Below are 26,453 nucleotides of genomic sequence, written 5' to 3'. Positions count from 1 at the left end.
TTTGGAGTACATGTCCACCCCTCAGGATATAACTTTCTCCCCTGTAAGTATGCACCACCCTCTGAACCCTGTGCCTAGGCTCTTCTTTAACAGCCACAACAGTGACACAATCTGGGCTTGGTGAGAAAGCATGGCTGGTAAATTTTGACTCGGCCTGCGAGCTAAGCTTGTTATTGAGTATTTCAAATAATAGCTCCTGAACCTCAAGCTCTTATACTAAAAAGAAAGGAACTAGGATCAAATGCCCATGAGTGAGAGAAGTGACACCATGCTTAGAGTGACCAAGGGACACTGATTATGACTCCTCTTAAGGCTTAAGAAGGGAGACTAGAAAGATACATAGTTTGAGCTGATAGCTAGCTAAATTGAGAATGGGACACAAACTCAACCGGCCCCAGGAAGCATGAGCAGGCATGGGTCAAGATGGGCCTGGTCCCCCACAGCACAAGTGGCAGTGCTAAGGAAAGGAGGGCCTTTATGTTACATCCTTCTCCTCTTCACCCATTCCTTTCTTCCTCCCACCTTTACTGTGTTCACCCCCAACTGGCTTGCCTTGTACCTTGGAAAAGTATGACCGTGCTCCCTGAAGCCACTCAGGATGCTCTGGGTTCACCGCCACAGCTCAGTAAGGGCACCCCGGGCACTGCTTGCAAGAGGATTGAAATTGCATAGATCCTTCCTTTGAAGTACAAAATTAAAGAAAAATAGAAGGAAAGAAAGAAAGAAAATGAATTAAAAAAAAACAGAGTAGAACCTTAGTACTAGACCCTTTGGTGAGAAATCCTGTCACTGCAATAGCCACTGTGATACATGCATGCCCTCCTTCAGCCCTCCCCGGCCTGCTCCCCAGAGAGAGAGAGCGAGAGAGAAACGCCGCGCTGCACCACTGAAGCTGGTGGGGAAAGGACTGCTCCTCTGGGCACCACACAGTAGCCAAAGAGAGGCATAGGTGGGAGTGCACTTCATAGAGAAAGGGCTGTGATACCACCACAGACGGCCTGAGACCTTGCAGCCCACAGCTGCCACTGGGGAATCAGGCACAACTGCCCTGTTCCCAACCCTGGTGTCCATTGCAACCTTGTCTTGTTCCCAGAGAAGCCAGGCCTGTCTCGTGAGCCTTTCACTCCTCACAGCTGCCTCAGTACATAAGCTGGGCTAGAAACAGGCGAGAGTGGGCCTGAGGGTCTCTTCTTCTTTACGCCCTGCATTGCTACAGATGAGCAAACTGAGACCCAAGGAGGACATGTGACTTCTGCAAGGCCATGGGGGCGGGGGCTGTTCTGACGGTGTGCAAAACTGCTTAACGCAGAGCTCAGGGCTATGTTTGGCCCTGAATCCCAAGTGAAATCCAAATGGGTATTAGTATCCTCAGAACAATGCCATTTCGTCCCGGAAGGCTGACGGTCTTAAAAATGGCCCTGTCTAATGCCATGGTTTCAGAATTAATGCTTAGCCCCAGTCTGTTCCAACGGAGGAGGCGGGGACCCACAAGGATATTATGGCAGCAAGCAGACTTACACTGTAGGCAAAAGCCTACAGTTAACAGGAATGGATGTTCTTAGTTTGATAACTTCCCCCTTATCCAGCACTTCGTGCAGCTGACCTTTCTGGAGCTGCAGCTGAGGTCAGGTTGGGGCTAGAAGTTTCCAGATATGCCGCTATGGCTTGGTTGTCTTCTTGAAAATATTTCCTCCTCTTTTGCAAAGGGAAGGTTCAAGCAAGAGCCGGTGAGGCTCCAGGACACATAGGCCTGCACTCTATCCACTCCTCGAGCTTCCTTTGTTTTATTTAGACAACTCTTTACTGAACAGCTAATAAACAACAAGTTCTAACAGAGAAAACAGTAAGGTTCAAGTGGGTATATGTCAGATTGAATTGGCTGCTTGCAAGTGGCGAAAGTCCTATATGACTGAGTAAGGTTGGCCTGAAAAATTCCCATAGGTAGGGGCTCAAATGAACACTCATACTGCCCATCATGAGCTGAGCATCGACTATACACCCATGCATGGTGCTTATGAAAACTGAATAAAACAATTCGTTTAGATTCATGGTTTCACTTAGTCCTCAGAGCAGCTCGTTTACCTGCCCCCCAGGAGGCCCCCCAGGGGTAAGATAATGTTTCTGTCATCAGGCAGTGGATCACATAAGTGACTTGGGCTGTTTCTGGTTTTATCAACACCCACCTCACTCCCCTATCTATATGGACTGCTGAGCAGGTCTCATGTATCTGTTCCCTCTCCCCTCTCTGTCTGACAGACTCCTGCAACCCCAGTGATGCCTTTCTCCCGTCGTCATCCCAGACGCTTCCGGGGAGTGCAGATGTGTTTGGCTCTATGTCTTTTGGCACTGCTGCCGTACCCTCAGGTAAGTCCACTTCCACCTTCTACTTCCTGTGGACCTCAGACAACTAATTGAACCAGGACCAAATATAGTTAGAACACTTGAGGAGCCCTGTTCCCTCTTGTGGCTCACCAGGAGACACTAGGCAGCCATATCAAGTGGACAGGTGGAGGTCACACACAAAGCTGTGGGTGCTGATGCCAGGGAACCAGGGATGGCTTCCTTCCACCTGGAAAATTCTAGACTCAGGGTTGTTTGAGAAACATAGCATCATGCACACAGCCATACAAATCAGCGAGCGTCTGTTTTCTCCTGATCCCTTCAGCCACCGGCAGGAAAGATGGTGCAAAAGAAAAAGGAGATATGCCTCTTAAATCCTGATGGTAGAGGGGACTGCCTTGCTAGGCTCAAGGAAAGACAGGTTCCCTACTCACATGGGGAACCCTGTCGAACAAGAATAAACTGCTAATGGTTAACTGAGAAGAGAATGTATCATTTAGTGATTTAAAACGTATCTCTTTATTTTCCAAGTGTCCTTTAAAATGCATTGATTGTATTTACTAAAGGGTAAAAATGCCTGTGATCACAGTTCAGCAGGTAATTTAGAAATGGTAGCATCTCAGGGGTTATACTTTGTTTCTATATCTGCCACTCCTGGTAGCCAGGAGACTCCACTTGGAAATGGCTACTGATAGGTGAGGTTAGTTCTTTTAGTTATCTGGGAGCCTGAAACAGTGTTACATTTCCCTCTGCCTCTGTGCTCTGAGTTGGAGGCTCACTAGTTCTTTCTTAGTGTTATTCTTATAAACAGCAAATGAGAGCTTGAATATTTTAGAATACAAATCTGCTTGGGCTTTTTTATGTAAATAATTACTTTTAATTATATGGTGTTAGAAACGAATTCTTGCTACTAAATATAAACCTTGCTTTTATTGTATATAAATTAAAAATTCATACCCTGTTCTAGAATGCAGCTCCTCCTCTTGAGTTTAGGGATGATTACAAACTTTTAGATATAGCAATATAGTTGGTAGACTCATAGCTCAGAATCTGTAGGCATCCTAGAAATGTATTCATTTCCAAGCTCCCCCATTGAATTGTTTTGGTGGTCTCTGAAATGGTATAGTGGTGATGAGTTGTTTTCTGAATATAAATAAACATTAAAATCTTGGAAACAATAAAATAGGATGTGTTATTTAAAATATGAATAAAAATGTCTGTTAGGAGCACCCCTGAGCTGGAGCCTTGTCTTCACATACCCACGCTGTCCCCGTTGCTTTGTCTATAAAGATCAACAATAACAATGATACACCTACTAATCTCCAGACATGCTCACTCTACAAGTATTCACTGGGTGCCCTCCCTCCTGTATTCACTATAGGCCACCTCCTGTTCCAAGTGCTTGGAGTATACACTGAACTTAGCAGAGGGCTCCCCTCCAGCTGGGGTCATAAGCCAGAGCATATATGAGTATGTGATACATTAGAACAGTAGAGTAGTAGGCATGAAGTGATGCATAGAGCAGAGACTAGGACTTCAGAGTCCTGGCCAAGGAGGGCGTGCTAAGGAGGATGTCTCAACTACAACAACAAGAGGGTGAAGGGTCAAGGAAGAAGAAGGGCTTCCTGGTTACGAGTGTTCCAGGCCAGGGGAGGAAGTTTGGCCTCTCCTACTTCTATCCTCTCTATAAACGACAAGATGGCACTAGGTGTGGTTTTGAGTCTCACCCTGTACTTGTATTAGATTACAAATGCCCTGGAGACCTTTGTCAGACTCAATACTGTCAGATGCAGAAAAGGTACTATACTTTTTCCCATGCTAGGTCGAGGAATCTTACTACTTAACCCGCTGTGTGTCAAGCTATTGATCTTTGCAATGTTGTCTCTTTGGATTATTGAAAAAAATTTGATCAAAGTTTCCAAAGCAGAAGTCTAAAATTAATTTGCATTGGCATTTTTAAATTTTCTGTCTTTATGTAAAATATGCTTTAGATAGTGTTCGGATGGTGGTAATCTGAGCCTTTACATCTTCAACTGGTGTTAAAATGTCACCTGATGTTGTGCCTCTATCTACTTGCATAAATTATCTGGTCAGCAATGGGGAGACAAGGTCAAGAAGTGACCCACATCACACGAAGGATAGCTGGCTGCTAAGGACTTCTGAGTCTCCCAGTCTGGCTTGCTTTTTAGTTAGATGTTGGGACTGATGATCTGTCAGAAGCAAAACTTCATCTTCATAACAGGACTGAAAAACAAAAACCATTGTGTCAATATCATGAGAACTAAATGAGATAACTAAGGACCTCTGAAAGTGCTGGTGCATTGTAGATGTTCGATGTGGAAAAGCTTGTTATTACTTTATTATCATAGCCCTGGTTATAAAAGTCAGAGGACAAATGCCCTGTGCTACCTCCTTCCTCCCATCCCTTATCTTCTTGGGATTTTAAAAAAAAATGCATATAGTAAAGTTTAGTTAATTCTTCGGTCTCTTGCTTACCTATGGCAGAGGTAGCCTGGGTGGTCTGGAGAAGAAGGCTTTGCTACTAACCAGCTGCAGACAGCCCAGCCTCAGCTCCGCTGAACCTAGATGCTCACCTGTAAAATGAGAGGTGGTGATTAGACCTCCCAGAGCTGAAAGCCTCATCCTCATGACTTGTGTGTTATGAAAGACCTCTGTAATACTGCCGGCAAGTGTGATCTCTGGAGGAACTCAGCAGACGTTTGTGCTTTGCTGCTTGTATAACTGGCTGGTGTAAGCTATGCCCTCATAGAAGTAGAATTCGATGCATAAGAATAAACAGAGAGTGGTAATAGCTACCCCAGAGGCTTACTTCAAGCATCTACTCCCCCCCACCAAAAAAGGGAGGGGTGTTGTTCTGCTCTTCTCTGCATCTCTAGAGACTGAATCAGAGCCAAGTATCCAGCATGGATATTTTTGGATGAATGAGTGAGTCAAAGGAGGCAATGTAGCTAGGAGGTACCAAACAAGTTCTATACAAATGCAGTGAGCCTTCGTTTCCAAAGTGTTTCTTGTAGGTTAGTCTGGTTTTGTTTTTCTTTTCTCAGTCACAGGTACGGGTGTCTCCAGAGCTGGCATCTTGTTATAGATTGCAATATTTAACAGGCACATGCACACACACCCTTTAACTGCAAAGTGGGAATGTGGGTGTTCCCTTTTTGCAAGCAGCAAAGAGGTTTGCAATGCTTGAACTTTTATGACATAAACAGATGTTTCTTGGCACCTTATCCCTCCACTGCTGCACACGAGTCTCCAGCTAACAAATTGTTAGGTAGCTGCAGTGTCTGCAATAAGCTGCTCCCTGAGACCAATGCTGCTTTAGTCTTATTGCTGAGGTATCCCTTCAGGCATGTATCTGGCCTGTGGCTAAAAAGCAGTAGCTCCCAGGCTTGGGGAGAGCTCAGGCTTAACAACCCTTCCTCCCCCAACCAGGAAAATTGAACAAGATCCGTAAACCCCCCAACATGGTACCAATTACCCAGTGTTGCCTTTTTCTCTTCTGAATATTATACTTTGGTCTGGAGCAGATGGCATAAAGCCAGAGAGACATGCTAATAGCTCTCTCCCAAAAATTGTACGTAGCCCATCTGTTAGCTCTCTTTGGGGGGGAAAAGGCAATATGAGGGGGTTGCTGCCACCAACAGGACAATCATCAGAGATGAATCTACCTGTGGCTCTTAGGTTCCATTGCACTCTTGGAAACACATGAAAATGTCCGTCCTCTGGATCTGTACACCAGTCGCCACACATGAGCCAAAGCCACTTAGCTGAGCTTTATGCTCAAGATGTTAAAGTGATACACGGACTCCGACTCCTAACTCTGTGGCTGGCTCGGGATGCCTCTCCCCTTAAAATTATTTTTCTTTGTGATTTTGTGATGGCAATATGCATTCTGTAGAAACCACACTGTGAATGTTGATCTTTCCCCAGGGTGACAACATGTGGTACAATGCTCTCTTGCTAGGTGCTGGGCAGCCACAGGGAGCTGTGGCTCCCAGTCAGCCATGCAGTCAGAGGGAAAGGTCACTTCCACAGTCTACTGGGCTGCTAAGCTAGGCTGTGCAGTAGGTTGGTACCTGTAGTATCTCTACTATATAAGCCCATCATCAAAGAGTGGGTATATTTCTATTTTGGAAGAGTGGTGGGAAGGAGGGTGGGGCATGACTGGGTCAAAACTGAAGGTTTCTGCCCACTCATTAAAATGGACACTAGAGTCACCAGGGACATTAAAAGGCCCACAGTTGAAGCCTAGATCCTTTTCCTTTTTAATATAACAAATATCTGCAGTGTTGTGGGATCTCACTCTTTTCCTACACCGTTGTCATCAGTATAATGCCACACTGATAATATGGGGTTGAAACGAGAACTGATTTATAATAAAGCATGTATTTCAATAAAGAAATACTTGGGCACGACCATATTGCAGGACATAATGAGTAATGAGAAGATTGTACCTGATAACAGAGTCACCAGTAAAAACTGCAGCTAAAAATACAGGCTGACACCAGCCACGATGAGGAGTGTTTCTGTCTGGGATCACCCTTTTCCAAAAGACTCTCGCATGTTCCAAGTCAAATGACTTGAGTTTACCCGAGTGTCATGTTCATGAGAAACCACAGGTGTTGACTTTGTGTGCAGAGAAACTAAATTTCTGAGCCATTTGGTCTGTCTAGGCTTACATCAGGAGGCAGGATAGGTCATTGTCCTGTGCATTGGTCTCATAAGTTACAGATATCTGTTGTCAATGCTGGTAGCCCTTTAAAAACCAAACTTCCCTGAAGTTACCATAACAACTAAAACATCCCACTGATTTCTCTTCACCCCTAGGGGGCGACAGCATTCCCTCTGAGAATTATTTAGTTCTGTCAAAGTAGATGAGAGAACAAGAGAAGCAAGTGGCTCAATTGTCACTTAGTGTGTTGGAGGTCACGGCACTGCATTAGTAAGTGAGCTATCAGTGTGAATAAATCACAAGTTTGAACGGTGTTCCCCAGTACAACTAGACTTAGAGTTCTACAAAGATGTTATCTGTTTTCTTGTTTCAAAGCCTTTAACACTGGCTGGATTCACCAGCAAGAAGTCTTTGTGCCTTGTCTAAAGCTTCCTCCTGGGACAGCGTGGCAAGCTTGGCAAGGGGATGTTGAAATGACCAGACTTTGAATGTTGACTTGACCCAGCTTCAGTTGGTTGAAGGGCAGTTGAAGTGAGGTTAGAACCAGGTACTCCTATATGTGATCACCGTGGGCTCGGAAGAGCCACAGACATGAACCAAGATATTATCATTGCCACTGCACCTGTCAATCATCCTTTTGCGTGTTGCTAGGATAGCCTAAATCTTCTCCCATTTTGTTCTGATCTCACTGTTTTGCACCTAAATTTTTATTCTGGCAGCCATTGAAGTGCTTCTTTGGGTAAGGCTAGCTTATCTACCCTCTACCATGGCTGAACTGCCACATGTCTCTTAGGCTTAGGTGTCCATGTAAGTGACCACTATGCCCCGCTGAGAACCATGAGGACCACTGAAAGCATGTAAGAATTTCCAGTGGACCCACAGTATGCTGACACAGTAGCCCAGACCCAGTGGCTGTAAAAGACACGAAATAGGTATTAGCCATCTAGATGACTGCACGTAACACAAGGAAGAGAATTCTGACTAGAGATGGACTCAGCTCAGTTTTGATCCTGATCCTACCTTATGCAAGCTGTGTGACCCTAAGCAAATTACCTCTCCTCTCTTATCACAAGTTTTCCTCAATAGGTATAATGGCAACTAACATTCGAGGATTCTGTGAAAATGTGGAACAATAGACCATGCATACTGTACAGATTTAATGAATGGAAATCACTGCTTTGGATAGTACTGTTTTAACAAATAGCATTTCCCTTCCTGCTGCAATAACCCAAAAAGAATAATTCGGCAAATAGTTACCATGGTGATGAACATGAGAACCTGCCTTGGTACTTTTGTAATACCAAACTAACATGGCATGAGGTCTCCTCATTGGATTAATAACCTCCAATTTTTATTTTATAAACTTGAATAAGTAATAATATAGAAGTAATATATCATAATTCCCACCCCCAAAGTAAGGTGTTGTCTGTTACACAACAAGCCAGACATCAAGTACTTTTCAGCATTTGTCTAGGCCATGTTACAGGAGTAACTAACGTTTACTAAGTGTTCACTCTGTGTCAGGTGCAATAGTCCCTTGAATACTGAGTTATATTAACCTTCAGATCATCCCACAGAAATAGGAGATAACATATGCCCATTTTATAGATAAGAGCCTGGAGCATTGTGGATGGTTAAGGGTGATCCCAGATGATACATCTGAGGAAGCAGCGATCTGGCTTTTCATCTATGCCTCTGAAGTTCTAACAGTCTTTCACTTCACACACTGCCTGCCTGATGAGAAACTTAATAAAAATTAGTCCTTAATGCCTGGCTGTAGAGCAGAGACTGGCTCCCAGATGCCCTCAGCAATTGAGACTGTTTTCAGTTCACCAAGTAGAGGCATGCAGACTAGGCTACTTTTCAGTCTCCTGCCCCTTTCACTGTGACACTGTCTCCTGAACTGTGAGATTCAAGAAAGTGATGCAATGGGAAAATGTTGTTATTTCTAGATTCGAGCTGTGTTTCATTTTCTACTTATGACATCTCCCATGAGAGGTCTGTCTGGCCTCTCCACCAGTAGGTCAACATCCAGAGTTGACCCAAGAAGTCTAGGACTCTGTACATGGGCAGTACATTTCTGTCAATCACTCAAATTCGTAGATGTTTCTTTTCTGGGATGTCTGACCCTCCTTTCTCCCATTCCAGGTTATGTTGCTATGGGCGCCGTCCTCCCATCCTTCTGGGGCCAGCAGCCCCTTGTTCAACAGCAGATCGCCATGGGTGCTCAGCCACCCGTCGCTCAGGTGATACCAGGAGCTCAGCCCATCGCATGGGGCCAGCCAGGTCTCTTTCCTGCCACCCAGCAACCCTGGCCAACTGTGGCCGGGCAGTTCCCGCCAGCCGCCTTCATGCCCACACAAACTGTTATGCCTTTACCAGCTGCCATGTTCCAAGGTCCCCTCACCCCCCTTGCAACCATCCCAGGCACGAATGACTCTGCCAGGTCAAGTCCACAGAGTGACAAGCCCAGGCAGAAAATGGGGAAGGAAATGTTTAAGGATTTCCAGATGGCCCAGCCTCCACCCATACCCTCCCGAAAGCCTGACCAGCCCTCCCTGACCTGTACCTCAGAGGCCTTCTCCAGTTACTTCAACAAAGTCGGGGTGGCACAGGATACAGACGACTGTGATGACTTTGACATCTCCCAACTGAACTTGACCCCTGTGACTTCTACCACACCATCTACCAACTCACGTGAGTGTCCTTTCACTGAATTCTAAAACCTGACGAGTATAGTGCCTATTTCCTGTAACTTAAACTACTGGGGGTAGATCTATTTCACTTGCACCTCAAGCTTGCACATATCACTGATAACTGTTCCCATAGCAACCAACTCACTCCCAGTTATAGCACATCCATGAGCCCCTTACCCTCTCGGTCTCTTTTTACATAACACTGATACCAAGTTGCACTAGATCTCTGTGACAGATAATGGCAATAATGTTCGCAGACCATAGTACACAAAGTGATACAGATGAGCACATGTCTGGCATTTGTCATAATGTCACCATGCTTCTTAGGACTTTGTTGATATGCTTATTCATATTTCTGTATGTGTTAGCTTATGGCACACACATTTTAGCATGGCATATTAAAATGAAAACAAATGTAATATTTTTAAGTAGAAACAAAGGGCCTGAAAGAGGTCAGAAGGTAAGGATGCTTGCCAGTAAGACTGAAGACCAGAGTTCAGCCTCCAGAACCCTGGGGTCAGAACCGATCTTAGTGGCATCTCATGCTTGCAGACATCACTGATAACTATCCCCATAGCAACCAACTTGGATACTAGTTAAAGCACATACATGAGCCCCTTACCCTCTAGGTCTCTTTTTATATAACATTGATATCTATCACATAGATTTGTGTGAAGGAAAGAACTGACTTCCAAAAGTTTCTTCTAACTTACAAACTTACATACATACGTACATACGTACATACATACATACATACATACATACATACAATAAAGCTTAGAAACAAGGCTTAAAATTAGAAAAGAAGTTAAAATCACAGGAAAATGCAAGGCAGAGTTTACAGAGTTTCAGAGGTCATAATGGACACTGAGTGGACAGTGATCCCTGGCTGGGAACATGGTGGTTCATTTAATCCTTATTAACTGTGTGCTTTGGAGCAACAGGCTTGCCTCCGTGGGCTTTGTGGTTCTTAGCTCTAAGCCAATTATTTAAAGGCATTACAACATAGAAGGATCTTTGGATCTTCATCATTGTGTTCTTGTTCAGTGGGGGTTTCTGTTGGTTTTGTGTGTGTGTGTGTGTGTGTGTGTGTGTGTGTGTGTGTGTGTGTGTGTGTGTGTTTTGTTTTTGCAGGTCCCCGGGCCAGGTTTCTAGTGCTGACTCCCATCACATGATGAGCTGTGTCTTAGGACAAAGCAAGTCTTTGCACTGAGTCTCTGGGCTCCTTGTAGAGAAGCAGCTTCCCTCTGACCTCAGCACTAGAAGACTCTGCTTCTACCCTACTTTCCTCTTGCAAACACCAAAAATAGAAAGCTTGCTGCCGAGTCAGAAGCCTGACACACTTGAGCACGCCTGTGCTTGTCAGACACAATCGGGAAAAGGGTTCCAGTGACTCAGCCTGTACTTTGACAATTGATAAGGGGAAAGAAAAGGCTCATGGTACAATGACTTTGGCGTTTTCATTACTGTCACCAGTGATATGGATCACTGGATGGCCAATACCATGAATTGTCAAAAAAAAAATTAATGTGAATACAATTAGATTGTGTCATTCAGCCAGGCTCAGAATGCTATTCTGAAAATGAAGGCCTTGCACTCAGGCCATGGGTGCTACATAGCCAAGGCATTTCTATTAATTCTAATCCATGGGGTTTCAATGAAGAATAATGAATAAAAAATGAAATGCTGGAGAAATAACAGTCATGCATAAATGAACAAGAGTCTTTTTTAAAAAACGCATGTCTCATTTTCAATGAACCATGGACTGCCTATAAACAAGGAAGTTCTTTGAGGGCCAGGACTATCTCGTAACTATCCACACGCACTTCTCAGAATGCTAGCAGGGGGCCCGGCACATACAGATATTAGGAAATGTTAAAGGTGATGAAACTGGCTGTTCTAAAAGGCCTTGTCACCAAACCTGTGTCTGAGAGCAAGGTTTGGCCAGTGTGTCATGGCTGACATTTGAAGACAGATGATTCTTACTTAGTAGCACCCTATCGTCTACCCGCCAGATGCAAACAGCATCTTCATTCTTTTCTTCTAGTCATGACAGCCAATAACAACTCCCGACATTGCCACATGTTCCCTGTGGGTGTGACCCTACCCACCCACCTTGAGAGAACACAGGCTTCGAATACTGAGTACCCTGCACATAAATCCTTGTTACAGCTAAGACGCTTGCATAGATAACCTCTGGCTGTGCTCCTGTTGGTTCCACCGGGGAACACTGAGCAGTATACCGTTAGGAGACTCAGGGGTTCTCAGCTTTTTGTAAGCAATAAGCCACTTCAAATACAATTCAGAACCCAATAAAGCTAATATTACCCGCTCAGCGAGGCATCTTTATGCAGCATTAAACCTAGTGTAGCTAGTTTGCTCGGAAACCAACTCACAAAACAATCAGAAAGACACGGTCTTTCATTTTAAAGAAAATGAGTAAAGTCAATTTTCTCATCGTCTGCCCTGACAGCACTCCTTCAAAAATGGGACTGAGAGATGAGTCATATGAAAACAAAAGAAGCAAAATGTAAAACCAAAACATCTCAAACAGAAAAGACTCCATAGTGTTTCATGTATCTGTGCCACATCCCATAGCTCATCCCCATACCTGTGTTGATGTAAATGATCCCCCGTGTCCCTCTGGACTCTGGCTTTTAATATCTGAAGGACGCATACAATACCTCACCTGGTCATCTGTATCAGGAGAATAATGAAGGGAAAGAGCGTAGCCGGAGTTAGCCTCGGGGTTAGCCTCGTTCCATATTGTGAATGATAAAGGAGCTGGAAATCGTGTTCATGGGGTTAACGGTCAGCATGAGCTTTTGCAATCATTCATTGTCTGATAAAATACTAGATTTTTGCTAAGCTCTAAAACTGCATAATGGGGAAGCCTTATCAATGGCGCTGCTACTCACCTAATCAATCCATGCCTTAGGACTAAGCCAGTGACCAGAATTTCCTATGCTAAGTTAAGCGTTAGGAAAAGAAGAGCTTCCACTGTCACATGTGTTAGAAACCTCAGGAACAAATAGAAAGAGGAAGACAGGGGAAGGTCATGGCACCAACTGCACATCCCTTACAAAAAGCTTATCATTGTCTCTTCCAATCCAACCTGTGCTTATTAAACACTGAGAGTTTGATCCTCAAGAGTCATTCAAAAATAGGCCTTCTGATAAGGGAGATAGATGAGAGTCAGCCATGCCCAGCAGTTTGCAGCTTGCTTGTGTGTCAGACACACTGGAGGAGTTGTTTGGAGCCCTTGACTCAGTGGCTCACCAGTAGGGTCCGAAGACTGGTGTTCCTTAATCATGGGAGGAATTTAGATGCTCAGATTTGGCTTGAGATGGGAAGTAGGAAGACTTGTCTCAAGGATAAATAGACCACAGGTATCTCTATGGGATTTCAATGGTCGTGGCTTTTCTGTGTATTTACCTCGTTTCCTCTTTTGGTATGATCTCTGTGTAGCTCCAACCCCAGCCCCTAGGCAGGGCTCACCATGCAAATCATCAGCATCCCACGTCAGTGATCCGACCACAGATGACATCTTTGAAGAAGGCTTTGAAAGTCCCAGCAAGAGTGAAGAACAAGAAGCTGTAAGTGACCTGCTGATAGCCCTGCTTTTCCTTAAAATTAAAATTTGCCCATAGACAATAAGTACACCAACATAAATGAGAATGCCAGCTCTGAGCTGAGATTTGAAGAGCCACTGAAGGGTGTATCCACCGGAAACACTGACCTTTTGTTAAGCTGTTTGGAGCTCTCTCATCTGGGAGGTGGCATCCTCTGGCTAAAGTTTCAGCCTCCTGTAAAATAACTGGTTGCATATGTGCCGCATGAATATAATCTTAGTTGCCTTTATTTTCAGTTGTTGAAGAGAGAAAAAAAAAGTGTTATCTTCTTGTATTCTAGCCTGATGGATCACAGGCCTCCTCCACCAGTGATCCATTTGGGGAGCCCAGTGGTGAGCCCAGTGGTGATAATATAAGTCCACAAGACGGTAGCTAGATAGCGCAGGTCTGGGTAGGTATCTGTCCTTTTTATCTCCTTCACCTGCAAGGTTTTCCTTCTTGCTTGCTCTTTACCACTGCTGTACCCCAGTGTTTGTGCTTTGTCTCCTTGCCTGTGCTGTGTTACATTATCCATATCATCTCCCCATGTCTGTGATTGCTCCTAATGCTTGCACGGGTTTGTTTGTTTGTTTTTTTCATGCCTGTTACTATGTTGCCAATATTGATACCCTGTCGCCTTGCCTGAACCACCTCACCAGTTACCAGTGTTTATACAATTTCTCTTTGCCTCCTTTCTATTTTGCACTTTGCATTTTCTCATGGATGAATGACCTTTGACATACACGAAAATGAGGGAACATGGCGAATAGTTGTCTTACTTAATCAGTGATACATTCTGAGTTGGTGATGGTGCTAGGATGGGGCCCAGTCAACAGCACCTAATGGAGATTGAGTTTCTAAAAACATTGGCCCTCTGGAGTAGGCACATTATACACTCACACTCTCAGTCTTTCTCTCTCTCTCTCTCTCTCTCTCTCTCTCTCTCTCTCTCTCTCTCTTTCTCTCTCTCACACACACACACACACACACACACACACACACACTGTCTCTTTCACAAACATACTCACATTCATGGTGTTTCTTTCACACACACAAACACACTCTTACCCACACTCTCTGTCACAAACATACATACATACACACACACACACAATAATTTTTCAGTGAAATGAAGTCCTGATGTTTTACTCTTTTAAGCAAAATGTCACTGCATTTGCCTACGTGCCACAGATCTAAAGAGGCCACCAGTCAAACATACTGAGAAGTCATACTATGAAACAAAAACAAGCCATGCTTGAAATAAGATTGATTGAGATTTAAGGTTATAGTAGCCCAAACCATCTATCCAGGAAGGGTTCTATACCTCCTTCCAGTGACACTCAAGGAACCGTCACTCTGGAGGCTCTGCACCTGTGCTGCATCTGTGGCTTGCCATCACATCGCTTCAGATTCTATCAGCAGCTATTGGAGAGAGGCAGCCTTACACTGCTAGAAGTGGCTTTTGGAACTCGACGTTCAATAAGCCTGATTTGATCAAAGTAAAGAGATGATGTAGCTCACCTTCTCAGGAGACAGAAGGATACTTTGGATTCACAGGTGTAGTTTTTTCGGCCAGCTTTGAAAAATGTTTCAAGCTTTCAGGTATCTTCCTGGTTTCCCATGAGTATGTAGGACTGCAAGGCCAGACTCAACGTTGTTTACTCAAACTTTTGTTCTCAGCAGCAGCAGCAGCATTGCCATTAAAATGGTGAACAACATTCACTTTTTAGAACTGGATTTGATGACTACCCCAGTCATTCACAGTTCGCATATAGCTCCTTTTGACAGTTACTGAAAGTTAGTTAATATATGGGTTTGGAAGTACATTCTTTTAATAGATGTCAGGATTAAGAGATTTAGCATACTATATCTTGTCACATCTTATATCTGTAAAATATGATATTACACTGTACTATACAAAACCACAAACACCCATTGAAAAAAAAATCAACCTTTCACAATTGTATTGGGAACTGGTCTCTTAAAGGCACAGTCGATGCAAAAAGGACACAGATTCTCAGCAGATTCCTTGAGGTGATTCCCAGGAGGGTTTCACCTCCTGTGTTTGTTGTACTTCATAGTTCAAATTCTCCTTAGAAAGTTTGATGAATGAAGAGATCTATTCATCACACTATCAGCAAACATCTTCCTAGAACTGAAGAACTTGTGAGAAACCAAGATGGCTTACTCTATTGGCAGGCCAATGCTTCAAACTCCATGCCATGAGCTTGTTTGGCTTTGAGGCACTTACCAAGCTGAACTGTTTCATGGGGCCTTGGTTTATTCCACATTTGATGCTCCTTCTGGCTTCTCAGCCTTTAGATGGGTTGTAAATGGACATTGCTTGTTTATGTAGCAAGAGTTGCAGCTTTGAAACGTCAGTCCAGATCTTAGCCACGTAAAAGTAGGAAATCATAGGCAAGAGACACTCTTTCTCTTCTGAATGTTGGTTCTTTTTCATTTGCTAGAAGAGGTTATATTATCCTTGATATTAACTAATATGCTCTAAGCCTAGTGGTGTAAAGTCAGATCATGTGAATTCATACTAAAACTTAGTCTGGTTTGGGGGTTTCTGTTGTCAGGGTTCAGATCCTGAATTCATCCTTCTTGACCATGTCACCTTGATCAGAATTCTAATCTTGTTTCTTTATTTGAAAAATAGGGATAAAAATAATGCCCTTCTTACAGGACAGTTGGGTGAAGTCATAAGGTGATGTATATGGAGTTCCCAATACAGTGTCTGGCACATGGAGTATCTGGTAGCTACCATCATTACTACTTCCAACACCTTTATCATCAGTAGCACTCTTGCACCACCCCACTACACCTCCATCACCACCACAATCATCACAATCACCATCACCACCACCTCCACCATCACTAATATCACCATTACCACCATGGCTGCCACCTTCTTCAAATTCATATCACTAGCAGTACATATCAGCATCAGTATCACTACCGTTACTGCAGTCAGCCACCATTATAACCACTGTCTTGACCCCAGCACCACCACCCTCCTCAGCACACCAACCAAAATCACAACTATAGCATCCTCGTTGCCCTCATCACCACCTTCATCAACATAATCAATATATGTTGGTGCTCTATATTCTTAGATTTTATACACTTAGTCCCATGTTGAATAAAGTCAGTGACTAGGAGGGTTTGCTTGGTCCTTTTTGCTTTTAGGTAAATTGTGGTATGACCCATAGTAGATTAAAGCAGAGGGAGAGAAGTAAGGCCTTTCCAGTATCCCTATGACAAACCCTTTCCCATAATCATAATGGCTCTGTTGGAGACTCATAAACCACCTTTCACTCCCCTACACACACACACACACACACACACACACACACACACACACACAATCTTGGGTTTATATGTAAATCACATTAGGCCTCTCTTCGCTTTGAGGAGAGCTAGATTTTAGTTTTTGATGAAGCAGGGGTTCAGCAGGGACATTTTACAATTCACTATCAAAAGCTGTTCAGGAGAGTTAAAGCCCACCTTGCAGATAGGTTCTCTGTGGTGCCCGCAGAGGAAGCTCCTATGAGTCTTTGTGTCCCTCCATCAGTGTTAAAATAGCACAAGCCAAATGTGATCTTTCTGCCTCCGTCTTCTTTACCCATAGAATCAACTGGAAATTTACTGACTGTAATTTCTTAGTGCTTTTGCGGACACTTGGAAAAATGATTCCATGCAGAGATAGTTGTGTCGGTGGCTTTATTTCCCTTCTGCTGTCACAGAGTTGGAAAGCAAAGTCCTATCCTTCTTATCACCCTTGCAGCCACTATCTCCAGCTGTTTTTTATTAGAAATAGCCACCCAGTTTTGAGTAAGCAAGGATGACATCTGTTGATAAGTTAAAGCCATATAGCTCCAGAATAAAAGAAAACAGACTCAATTCCCACAGGTGGACACTGAGGGGCCAATACCAAATGTTTCTGTTTTAGCAATAAAGGGAAATATCTTCAATTATTTCACTTTCTTCCCCTTACCTTTCCATCTGGGAGAATCATATGTCTTTTAAAGACTGAGTCAACAGGGGCAAAAATAAAAAAGAGAGAGAGAACCAAAATAATATTATAATGGCTGGTGTGGGGATGGCAGGTAATTTGTACTTCACTGACGTGTTGCTGGAGCAATTTTAGAGGCAAAATGTTAGCCTTTGAAGGGATGAAAGAAAATGAAAACATTTATTTGGTTAAATGGCTAAGTAAATAAACTGCCTATCAGACTTTCCCAGCTGTCAAGTCAAAGTAGCATTTGTAACAATAGGAATCGTTGGGTCTGTCTCCCTTTGTAACAATAGATACTGCCATAAATAATAAGTCGCTGTCACTTTTTTAATACTGATCTCTGTAGTGGGAACCCAAAGTGTATAAAGTATTGCCCGATAGATTCCTAATGTTCAGGGAGAAAGATGAACTGCCAATGCTTTGGGAGGGTGAGCATTCAGTTTGTAGCTTTTGGTTTGTTTGTTTTTAATGAATGAAAAAAAAAAAAATCAGAGGGCCAGAGACTGTATGAGTCTGAAAAACAAGTGGCTGTAGGCAAGCTCATGTCTCCCCTCACATGAAGAAGGGCAAGTAATATAGTAGTGCCCTGTTCAGCTGTTCCAATGGTCCAGTGATGAGCATGGGTTTGGGGAGATCATTTAGTGGGCCAATGCTTGACATGATTCCTAGCACCCATATATAAAGCCAGGCATGGCAGCATGCACTTGCAATCCTAGTGCTAAGAGGTGAGACCAAAGGGGTCCCTGGGGCTGGATGGCCAGCTACTAGCCTAATCACTGAAATCCAAGTCCCAGTGATAGACCCATCTCAGACATTAAGACTGATCACACCCAAGACTGATCTCTGACTTCCACACAGACCCACAGATACATGTCTAGATATTTACCCACACATACATGGGAGGTAGTTTGGAAAGTCTCAAAGTAAAATACATGAATTTGGTATTATTATCACTCTTTGACATTGTTTTTTTTTTCTTTTTATTGAATGTTATAGCTTAGGTTGACCCCCAATCTCATGTTTCTTCTGCCTTAGCCTCTGAGTTCCAGGCTTACAGTCACACACCACAAATCTTAGTATTATCTCCTTTTAAAATAGAACTGAACAACAGAACCTTAAAATACTGTATTTGTTCATTCATTCAAACCTACAGATTTTGAAAAATCTAATCTTAGGAGAATGAAGTCAAATTGAAGAATGTTGAAGACAAAGAGGTCAGATTTGAATGTACAAGTTAGAAGCAAGTCTAGCTTCAGCTTTTGAAGTGGACAGTCCCACTTCCTTAGGTCATCATGGGGTGACATTCTCTGATGTGATCAGATGGAAATCCACTGGAGTGGTAGAAAGTATCGGGGTCTGCCTAAGTAATGGAGAGGGAGCTTTGTGGCCAAGAGGTATTCAAAGGATGAAATTGTCTGGAGATGATACCAAAGGGACATGGGGATGCAGACGAGGAACTCAGCTTCTGAAATGTGAAAATAGGTTGTACCAGTTGTTTTTGATAAAGCACTGAATAGCATGCTTGAGCAGGATGCAAGCAAGTGTACTTTGAGACCACCTAAGCTTGAGGTGCTCAAGACACAATCCAATAGAGAAGGCAGAAGGATGCAGGATGCACCTCTGGAGGTCAAAAGTGAAATCAGGGTAGGCATGAAGATTTTAACGCGGTCTTCAGCCATTTGAGTGTGGATGTAAGAATATGCTGCCTGTGTAGACCAGAGTCGGGAGACTGCACTGTGTATGATGTGTGGGCTACACAGACCATTGCAGCTTCTCTGCAGTTGTAAACAGAAAGTAACAAAGACAAGGCATAATGAGTGGAGGTGGTTGGGTCTTACTCTGTGCACAAGACCAGGCAGCTTCTAGAACTAACATTGCTTTCCCATGATGGAGATCACACCCAGTGTTTCTAGAATTACTCAATGGGACAAAGCATGATGCCTCTCTCCTACTGCTACCAAAATATATTTAAAGACTAGCACCACTTAATTTGGTGTTTGTTTGTTTGTTTGTTTTTATTCCCGCTTCACAAATTTGACAAGAGAGAAACAGAGATACTCACGAAAATTCTAGACTTGGTGGGGAATCTGCACTGGGACTCAATGCAGACTGAGCAACTGAGCACCACTCCAGCAGGATCAAGGACCTGGCTTTCAGCAACATCCTGACTTAGTGAATGCGTGATAAGGGGCAGATGACTTGACCTCTGACCTTTGATTGTCCCATTTGCAACACAATTTTTATCACAGGTTCATCCAGCTATGATGCCTTAGGACCCTTTAATTTGCCCAAGTTCACTCAGCTCCAGCAAAGAAGAACCAAACTTCAGATAATATCTCCCAGCAGCTCTTCCTTTACAGGCAAATCTCAATCCCAGCCAACCAAGAAGACAGAATCTCTGAATTATGGCAACTTTTTTAGAAAGTTAGACTTTCTGGAATACTGAAAATAGTTTGAGGTCTCCATCATGACCTTGCTAGAGCCAGGTTAGAAATGTCTGGGTCAAATGATTTCTTAGCTCTCCCCTCCAGCTCTTAGAGTCTACAATTCTGTAACAAGGAAGGTAAAGCTATTGCCACATGTATAATGCATCACAGTGTCAGACTTTGGGATTATCTGCTGCTTGGGGTTTTCCACACCACTGCTCCCCTTCATTAGTGGGGATAATTGAGAGCTGACTGCAGTTGTTACCACTGTTGTGATGGGTATTTGAAGCTAGATTCCAGCAAGCAGGAGCTGTGTGAATATTTATCTCCGCTGCAGAAAGTTAATGCGGCACGGCATTAATTACCCTGTCTGAGCCTGCTGTCGTCTTCTGTTTTTAGGTGTCATTCTCAGTTGGATAAATTAGTTTCCAAAATTGGAATAGAGCAAATTGTAGGGTGAGATCAAGGCAGGCTGACTTTTTTTAGGGTACCCAGAAAGAGTTGAATGAGTGAGGAAGTCCATGCAGGAAGCAATGGGGTGAAGGAATGGGTGATGGGAAATGGTTCTTCTCTGTTTGTTGTTCCTAACAAGTTTGCTACCCCATTCTTGTTTACTAGGTGTGCCTCATGCCTAGAAAACATGCATACACATGGGGTTGGGGTTGGGATTGGGGTTGGGGTTGGGGTTGGGGCAGAGACCACAAAGTTTTTGTCTAGTCTAACAGCAGATATTCATAGTAATTCAGATATTGGAAAGAAATGCATTAGGGCTTAATGGATCATCTAGTTACAGATTTTGATGAATTCAAACCTTAGGAGAATAAAGCCAAACTGAAGTGTGTTGAAGACAGAGATCAAAATATCAAAAATATTAGAAATCTTATCGTAGCCATACACTAATTTACCTGACATCCACCCCATTTTCCCCCAACAGCGGGGACCTACTATGTTACATTTCTATGTGTAAAAGTCAGGAAAAGTGGCAGTTGCCACTCTATAGAAGTGAGGGAGGGAGGCCCTTCCTGTAGTCAGACATTTCAACAGATTGTATTTACTTAGTTCTCTGTTTCCTGGATGATTCCATGGATGGAGGCGCAAACTTTTTTTGCTGTATTACAGAGTAGGGTAGCTAGGAAGGTAAAAGTTCTTTCTCCCAAGAGAGGGCATCTACAGCCAGTTCTGGAGAAGAGTGCATCGCCTCTGGTAGTGAAGTCCTGGCTTTGACTCCAACATGATTACTCAGTACTCATGGCACACTGGGAAAACCCTGAAGCATTCTGTGCTGCTCTGCAGATCCCTGTCTGTAAGCTGTTGGGCCGGGCAGTGCTCAGCCATTATCTTCTAGGCCATTCTCAAGATAAAACATGGAGCAAACCGTGTGCTAGATCATAGGGAAGAGGTTGCACTTGACTTGCACAACCTCTCTCAACTTAAGGTTTGGGGTGTTTTGTTTTTAGTCTTTGAGAATTCTGCACACCAATAACAGTGTGTTTTCATCAAGTTCACCCTTCCCTCACTCTCTCCACTTCCAATTCCCCTCCTGCCAACCTCACCACTGTCTCCTCCCAACTTCATGGTTTTGGTTTGGGTTTTGGGTTCCCCCCACACCCCACTGAGACCACTCAGCAACGCCAGTATGTGCCTGGATGTAGGGCCATCTACTGGAGCTTGGGTAGCCTCTTGGGGGCTACATCCTTGAAAAACCGCTGGCTCTTTTCTCTCCCAGCAGCCATCACTTGCTAATAGCTCCACAGCTAGGGGGTGAGACTGCACAGCCACCTCCCCACTCCATGCTGGTATTTTGTCTGGCTTGAGCTTGCGCAAGTCTTGTGTACGCTGCCACAACCAGTGTGAGTTCCTGTGTGCAACTGCCTGTTGTGTCCTGGAAATACTGCTTCATTGTAGTCCCCTACTACCTCTGGCTCTTAGATCTTTCTGCCCCCCTCTTCTGAGATGATCCCTGAGCCTTGGGAGGAGGGGCTGTCATGTAGGTACCCCCGTTTAGAGCTGAGCATTCCACAGTCTCTTCTTCTCTGCACATGAACTTAAGTCTTTTGTCTCTAAAATGAGGACAGCAGGAGTAGGAGCTGCTTCCAGGGCTGTTAGGTAGATGAAGGTAAGACCTGAAGGTGCTTCACAAACTCTAAGCCTTCTGCAGATGGGAGGACTGCTTGTGCTCTCTCTCTCTCTCTCTCTCTCTCTCTCTCTCTCTCTCTCTCTCTCTCTCTTTCTCCCTCTTCCCCCCCTCCTCTTTCCCCTTTCCTCCAGTACTAACAAGTACTATGCTAAATACTGTCTGTGAATTATCTCTATTTATCTCAAAAGCTTTGTTGGATTAAACAATACTATTCCCATCGTGTGGTTGGAGAAACTGAGGCTCAGAAAGAATTAGTGTCTTGCAACTTGCAGCATAGAACTTATCGAGCATACTATACTGTACTGTACTATACTATACTACACTACACTATATATACTATTACCCTGCCAGGGAATCAGCTTCAAACCCAAGGATAAAACCACCTCAAAGAACTGAGGCAATTACTCAATCTGTAAATTGTGCCACCCAAGCATAAATTCCATCCCTAGCACCCACATAAAAACCCAAGCATGGTGGTACACCCTTGTAATCCCAGAGCTGGGGTAGGAGAGATGGGTGGATCCCTGAAGCCTCTCTGGCCAGACAATTTGGCCTACCCAATGAGTTCCAGGCCAAGAAGAAACCCCATCTCAAAAACAAGGTGGATTGTACATTCAAAACAACACTCAAGGTTGACTCTGGGCCTCCACTGCATGCACACAAATGAACATATACAAAAACAGCAGCAACACACACACTAACACAAGAACAACAAAATCTGGTTGTATTCTTAGGGGTGTTAACATTGTCACCAAAATAATAAGCGCCATGAGAAGACAATGAAAAAAAAGAATAACTTAAGGTCATCCATCATCAGCTGTCACCTCTCTGCTTTCACTCCCTAGCGCTCCTTTCTAAAACCATCTCACAAGCCTGCTGCTAGCCAGGCAGGCCTGACTGTTGTGTCTCTGTCCACAGGAGCCAGAGCCTCTCTATGCGCAGATCAACAGACCTAAGAAATAGCATCAATGCGAGCAAGCTCATGGTGGGTGCTTCACGACTGGCATGGGAATCCGAAGTGCAACAGGCTCTCTTGGGCTCTCACCTCACCTCATCCCACAGAAAAACTCACAATCGCCCAGTGAAACCGCCTAAAAGAGGGAACAAAGTGTTTTTTGGCGACCCATGGCAGATACCTATGGCAGCACAAAAACAAAAAAATAAAAAAACAAAAAAATAAAAAAACAAAAACAAAACACAACACCCCACAAAAGTACTTTAAAAAAAAAAAAAAACCTGAACAAACAGAACCCAACATTATTCACCAGTCAAGCCGATGCTTAACCAACAAAATACCCTGAGCTCTCTCTCTCAGCCGGGTCTAAGATGCCCCTGGATTTGAAACCGTTACTGTGTTTTCCTTTTGCTACCTGTTGGCCACTGTAGAGACCACAGATCGGGAGTGGCAGGCATCAGAGAATTGTGACAAGGTTGGCACTAACTCATTTTAGGCCAAAGCAAGGGATCCTGTGTGACCACAGTGTCATCATCCATATGCCTTCCGGCTGTGGTGATGTGCGTGTGTGGCATCTCTCCACAGGGCCTGGTCTGCCATCTTGTCTCCCCTGTCCTTTCTTTGTCCTGTTTGAGAATTAATGGGTGTACAAATTTTTGTATTGCTTTTGACTTTTTTAGAAATGGGTGAAGAAGTCTAAATGGGGGAGGGAAAGCCTCTCATGAAGTGAATTAACTTGAAATCACAAGGCAATGAAGTGGTTGGTGATTCATTATGATCAAGAACGTTGCCAAAACAACTCTTTCGTTGTCCTGCATCCTGGTGAAGAAAGATGGCTTTTGGAGAGAACCTTCATTCTGGGGGAAGCAAAGGACATCAAATCCCATTGATGAGAAAGATGGAAAATGCATCCGGTTTCCTCAGAAATTCCGAACTCTTGAGTACAATAAAATGATGTCTTTATTTTTCTGATACTTCGCTGCTGTGATACTATGCAGACAAGTGTCTTCTCCATGCGCCATTTTCAAAGAAAAGTCATTTGCCAAATAATTCTGGTACAATTCTGCTAATGTGGTTTTGAATCTTAGAAACCACCTTTCTAATGATAACATAAATACTCCATGTAACAAACTGATTCTGTGGTCAAATGGTTCATCTCTATCTCTTTTTGTACATCAGAAAATTCAAATGGGATTTTTTTTTTTATTTTCTAACTTGAAAAGGAAAATCTTACCATTAAACTCTTTAACTATTTAAGGGAAATGGCTTTAAGGAGTTCTAATGAAAAAAAAAACACCCTTTTTTTTGTAAATATAAATGTCAATAAAGATGCTTTTTAATAACACCATTACACTGTAGAGAAGGTAGCAGATGGAGCGTAAGGTGCAATGGACATGATGGATGGGGCTCACTTTCCAGGTGTGTTTCTGGGAAGACTGGTAGGAAGCTAGAGTTCAGAGACAGGCAGGAGCCCTGAGCCAATAGGAGCTAGTGAACAGGAGGAGGCGGGGCTCCATTGTCAGCTTTTCTGGAGAGTCTTCACCCTCTACTCAACAGAGGAGAAAGGAGGCTCACTCCTGAAAGGTTTGACATGCAGATTTGGGAAGTCGCTCACTTCTCCACTCCCATTTACTCGCCCACAGGTCACAGGACTGGTTGTATATGAACCAGAAGAATTTTACTTTCTGATTTTACACATATGAGACAAAGTTCTAGTGTTCATTCCTATGTTTAGCACACAGCTTTCATAAAGAATCTATATATTTTTACCCTATAGAGAACTGTTACACAGGTCAGATGTGTTTTCCTGATGCTCCTATGCAGTTACATGTTGGATGTAGTGGTTCAAAAAGGAAACCCACAAGAATCATGTGATTGAATCTGGGAGTAATTACTCTTATTAAGTTTTAAAATTTGAAAAGTTAAGCTTACCTTGTTTTGATATTGATAGAAATCGGCTGTACACTTTGGTTTCTTCCTATCAATAGGAACTAAAATGATTTTGAAGATGATTGTAAAGTGACTCTTCACACAAAAATCATAATACAATGTCAAAGTGATTGTCGTCATTTGGAGTCCACGTTTTACACTGGAATTTAATTTTCCCAAACAGATAAATGAACCATGTGTCCATTAGAAATTACTACCCTACTATGAAAATGCTATCCTACAGTGGATGGTCCCAAAAGCTAGACAACAAGAAGGGTTGTCCATTGCCCTCTGAAGCTGCTACCTGTTTGTACAGGATTCCCCCAGAAACATGTATCCATGCTATAATGAGGTGACCCTCTTGTGTAAAACAGAAATGGGAAGGTGTAATGGTTACAAGTTGTCCTGAAAGCAGTCCTGTTTCTCTGAAGTGTTGGCAAGATAGATGGTTGCCATGGGAAATGCCTTCAGTGGCTATGAGATCATGGTGCTGGGTCTGTATACATGGTATCATCGTCTCCTTCAGTGTGGCTGCCTGAGTTTGTCCATGGGTGTCACACCCTTATCCCTATCCTTTGGGTTACCATGACATGAAGTAAATTCTGATGTTGCTGTTTTCAGGTATACCAACTGTAGTCAGTTTTAAAGCAGGTGGTGACAGTCCAGCCGATTGCTATCCTTCACTGAGCATGACTGAAGTCTAACTGGATCTGAACTTAAGGAAGGTGCCCAGATGACACAGTAAAGTGAGGGAGATGACGCCAAGATTTTAAACTGCCATCTATGTTTTCATTGACAAAATACTGGGTTTTTTTTTTTTTTTTTCCTTCCCAAGCACCATTTGGTAAATTCAGAACCACTGTACCCCAATCCCAGGAAAATAGTGACACGTCAGGACAGGAGCTGAGGTACCAACACCAAAAGAGCATGGGGAGTCTGCAGTTCTGCTTAGATCGATAGGAAATTTCACATGTACAACGCCTACTTCATCTTCTATTAGCACGAAATTTGTCACTTTAAATTTTGAAACCAGGGAAACGCCACCTGTCATTCTGTCCCCACTCCACATAGCTCTTTGATCTTTGCATACCACAAGACTTTTTTGATAACTCGTATCCATCCCAGTGTCTACAGAAACCCCATCATGTAATGTACCGGGCACCTTCTTTTAAGAAAATGTTTACTCCGTGGGTTCGGTTCCTTTCAATTTCCGCGTTCTGACACATATTTTTTTAATAAAGATGAGAAAGAGAAAATGACTGTTGCAGTACGTTTCTAGACCTACTTTACCTCAGATGACAGTTTGTTAACATATATGGACACATTATTTTTAACTTTATGTACAATGCATTCAACAGAACAGCAAAATTTTTAGAAATTTTCCATTAATTTCTGTAACACGCCATGTAAAACGGTTACAAATAAACACGTTTGAGAACAACAGCTTAGCCTGGTTTTGTTCCACAAGCTTCTAGCTGGTCCAGCAAGGGATTCGATGAGGAACTGGTTTCTGGTGTAAAATTCCACCTCACCAGAAAACAACCTCTGTTTCCCTGGCTCTGAGCTGGAAAGAGCAAATTTCACTGATGGCTCATGGGTCAGTGGAGTTCTCTGACTTATTCATATTGATAAAACCTAGAATAATTTA

General features: G+C 43.4%; 1 protein-coding gene and 1 long non-coding RNA gene across 9 annotated transcripts in view; one reads left to right on the top strand and one right to left on the bottom strand.

Moving 5' to 3' along the window:
• The window catches only part of Dab1 (DAB adaptor protein 1), a 1,102,742-nt gene extending 1,076,494 nt beyond the window's left edge, over window positions 1-26,248 (top strand). For all 4 annotated transcript variants that reach the window (XM_076934558.1, XM_076934561.1, XM_076934560.1 and 1 more), the window contains 4 exons: window positions 9,179-9,727; window positions 13,195-13,322; window positions 13,639-13,749; window positions 22,840-26,248. In XM_076934558.1, the coding sequence (XP_076790673.1) occupies window positions 9,179-9,727; window positions 13,195-13,322; window positions 13,639-13,734 (773 nt within the window). In that variant the 3' untranslated portion in view covers window positions 13,735-13,749; window positions 22,840-26,248. The remainder of the gene's footprint in view (window positions 1-9,178; window positions 9,728-13,194; window positions 13,323-13,638; window positions 13,750-22,839) is intronic.
• Window positions 2,510-26,453, bottom strand: part of LOC143442395 (uncharacterized) — a 50,517-nt gene continuing 26,573 nt past the window's right edge. For 4 of the 5 annotated variants that reach the window (XR_013110554.1, XR_013110553.1, XR_013110555.1 and 1 more), the window contains 2 exons: window positions 4,837-4,934; window positions 3,503-4,584 (listed from right to left, as the gene is read on the bottom strand). This is a non-coding gene — a long non-coding RNA (uncharacterized LOC143442395). Of the gene's footprint in view, window positions 3,453-3,502; window positions 4,585-4,836; window positions 4,935-26,453 lie in introns of those variants that run through there. The other variant, XR_013110552.1, reaches the window with a different exon arrangement.

This window comes from Arvicanthis niloticus, chromosome 5, assembly GCF_011762505.2.
Source record: "Arvicanthis niloticus isolate mArvNil1 chromosome 5, mArvNil1.pat.X, whole genome shotgun sequence".
NCBI classification, from domain to species: domain Eukaryota; kingdom Metazoa; phylum Chordata; class Mammalia; order Rodentia; family Muridae; genus Arvicanthis; species Arvicanthis niloticus.
The sequence above is the reverse complement of the archived record's forward strand: the minus strand, read 5'-3'. Positions and strand labels throughout refer to the sequence as shown.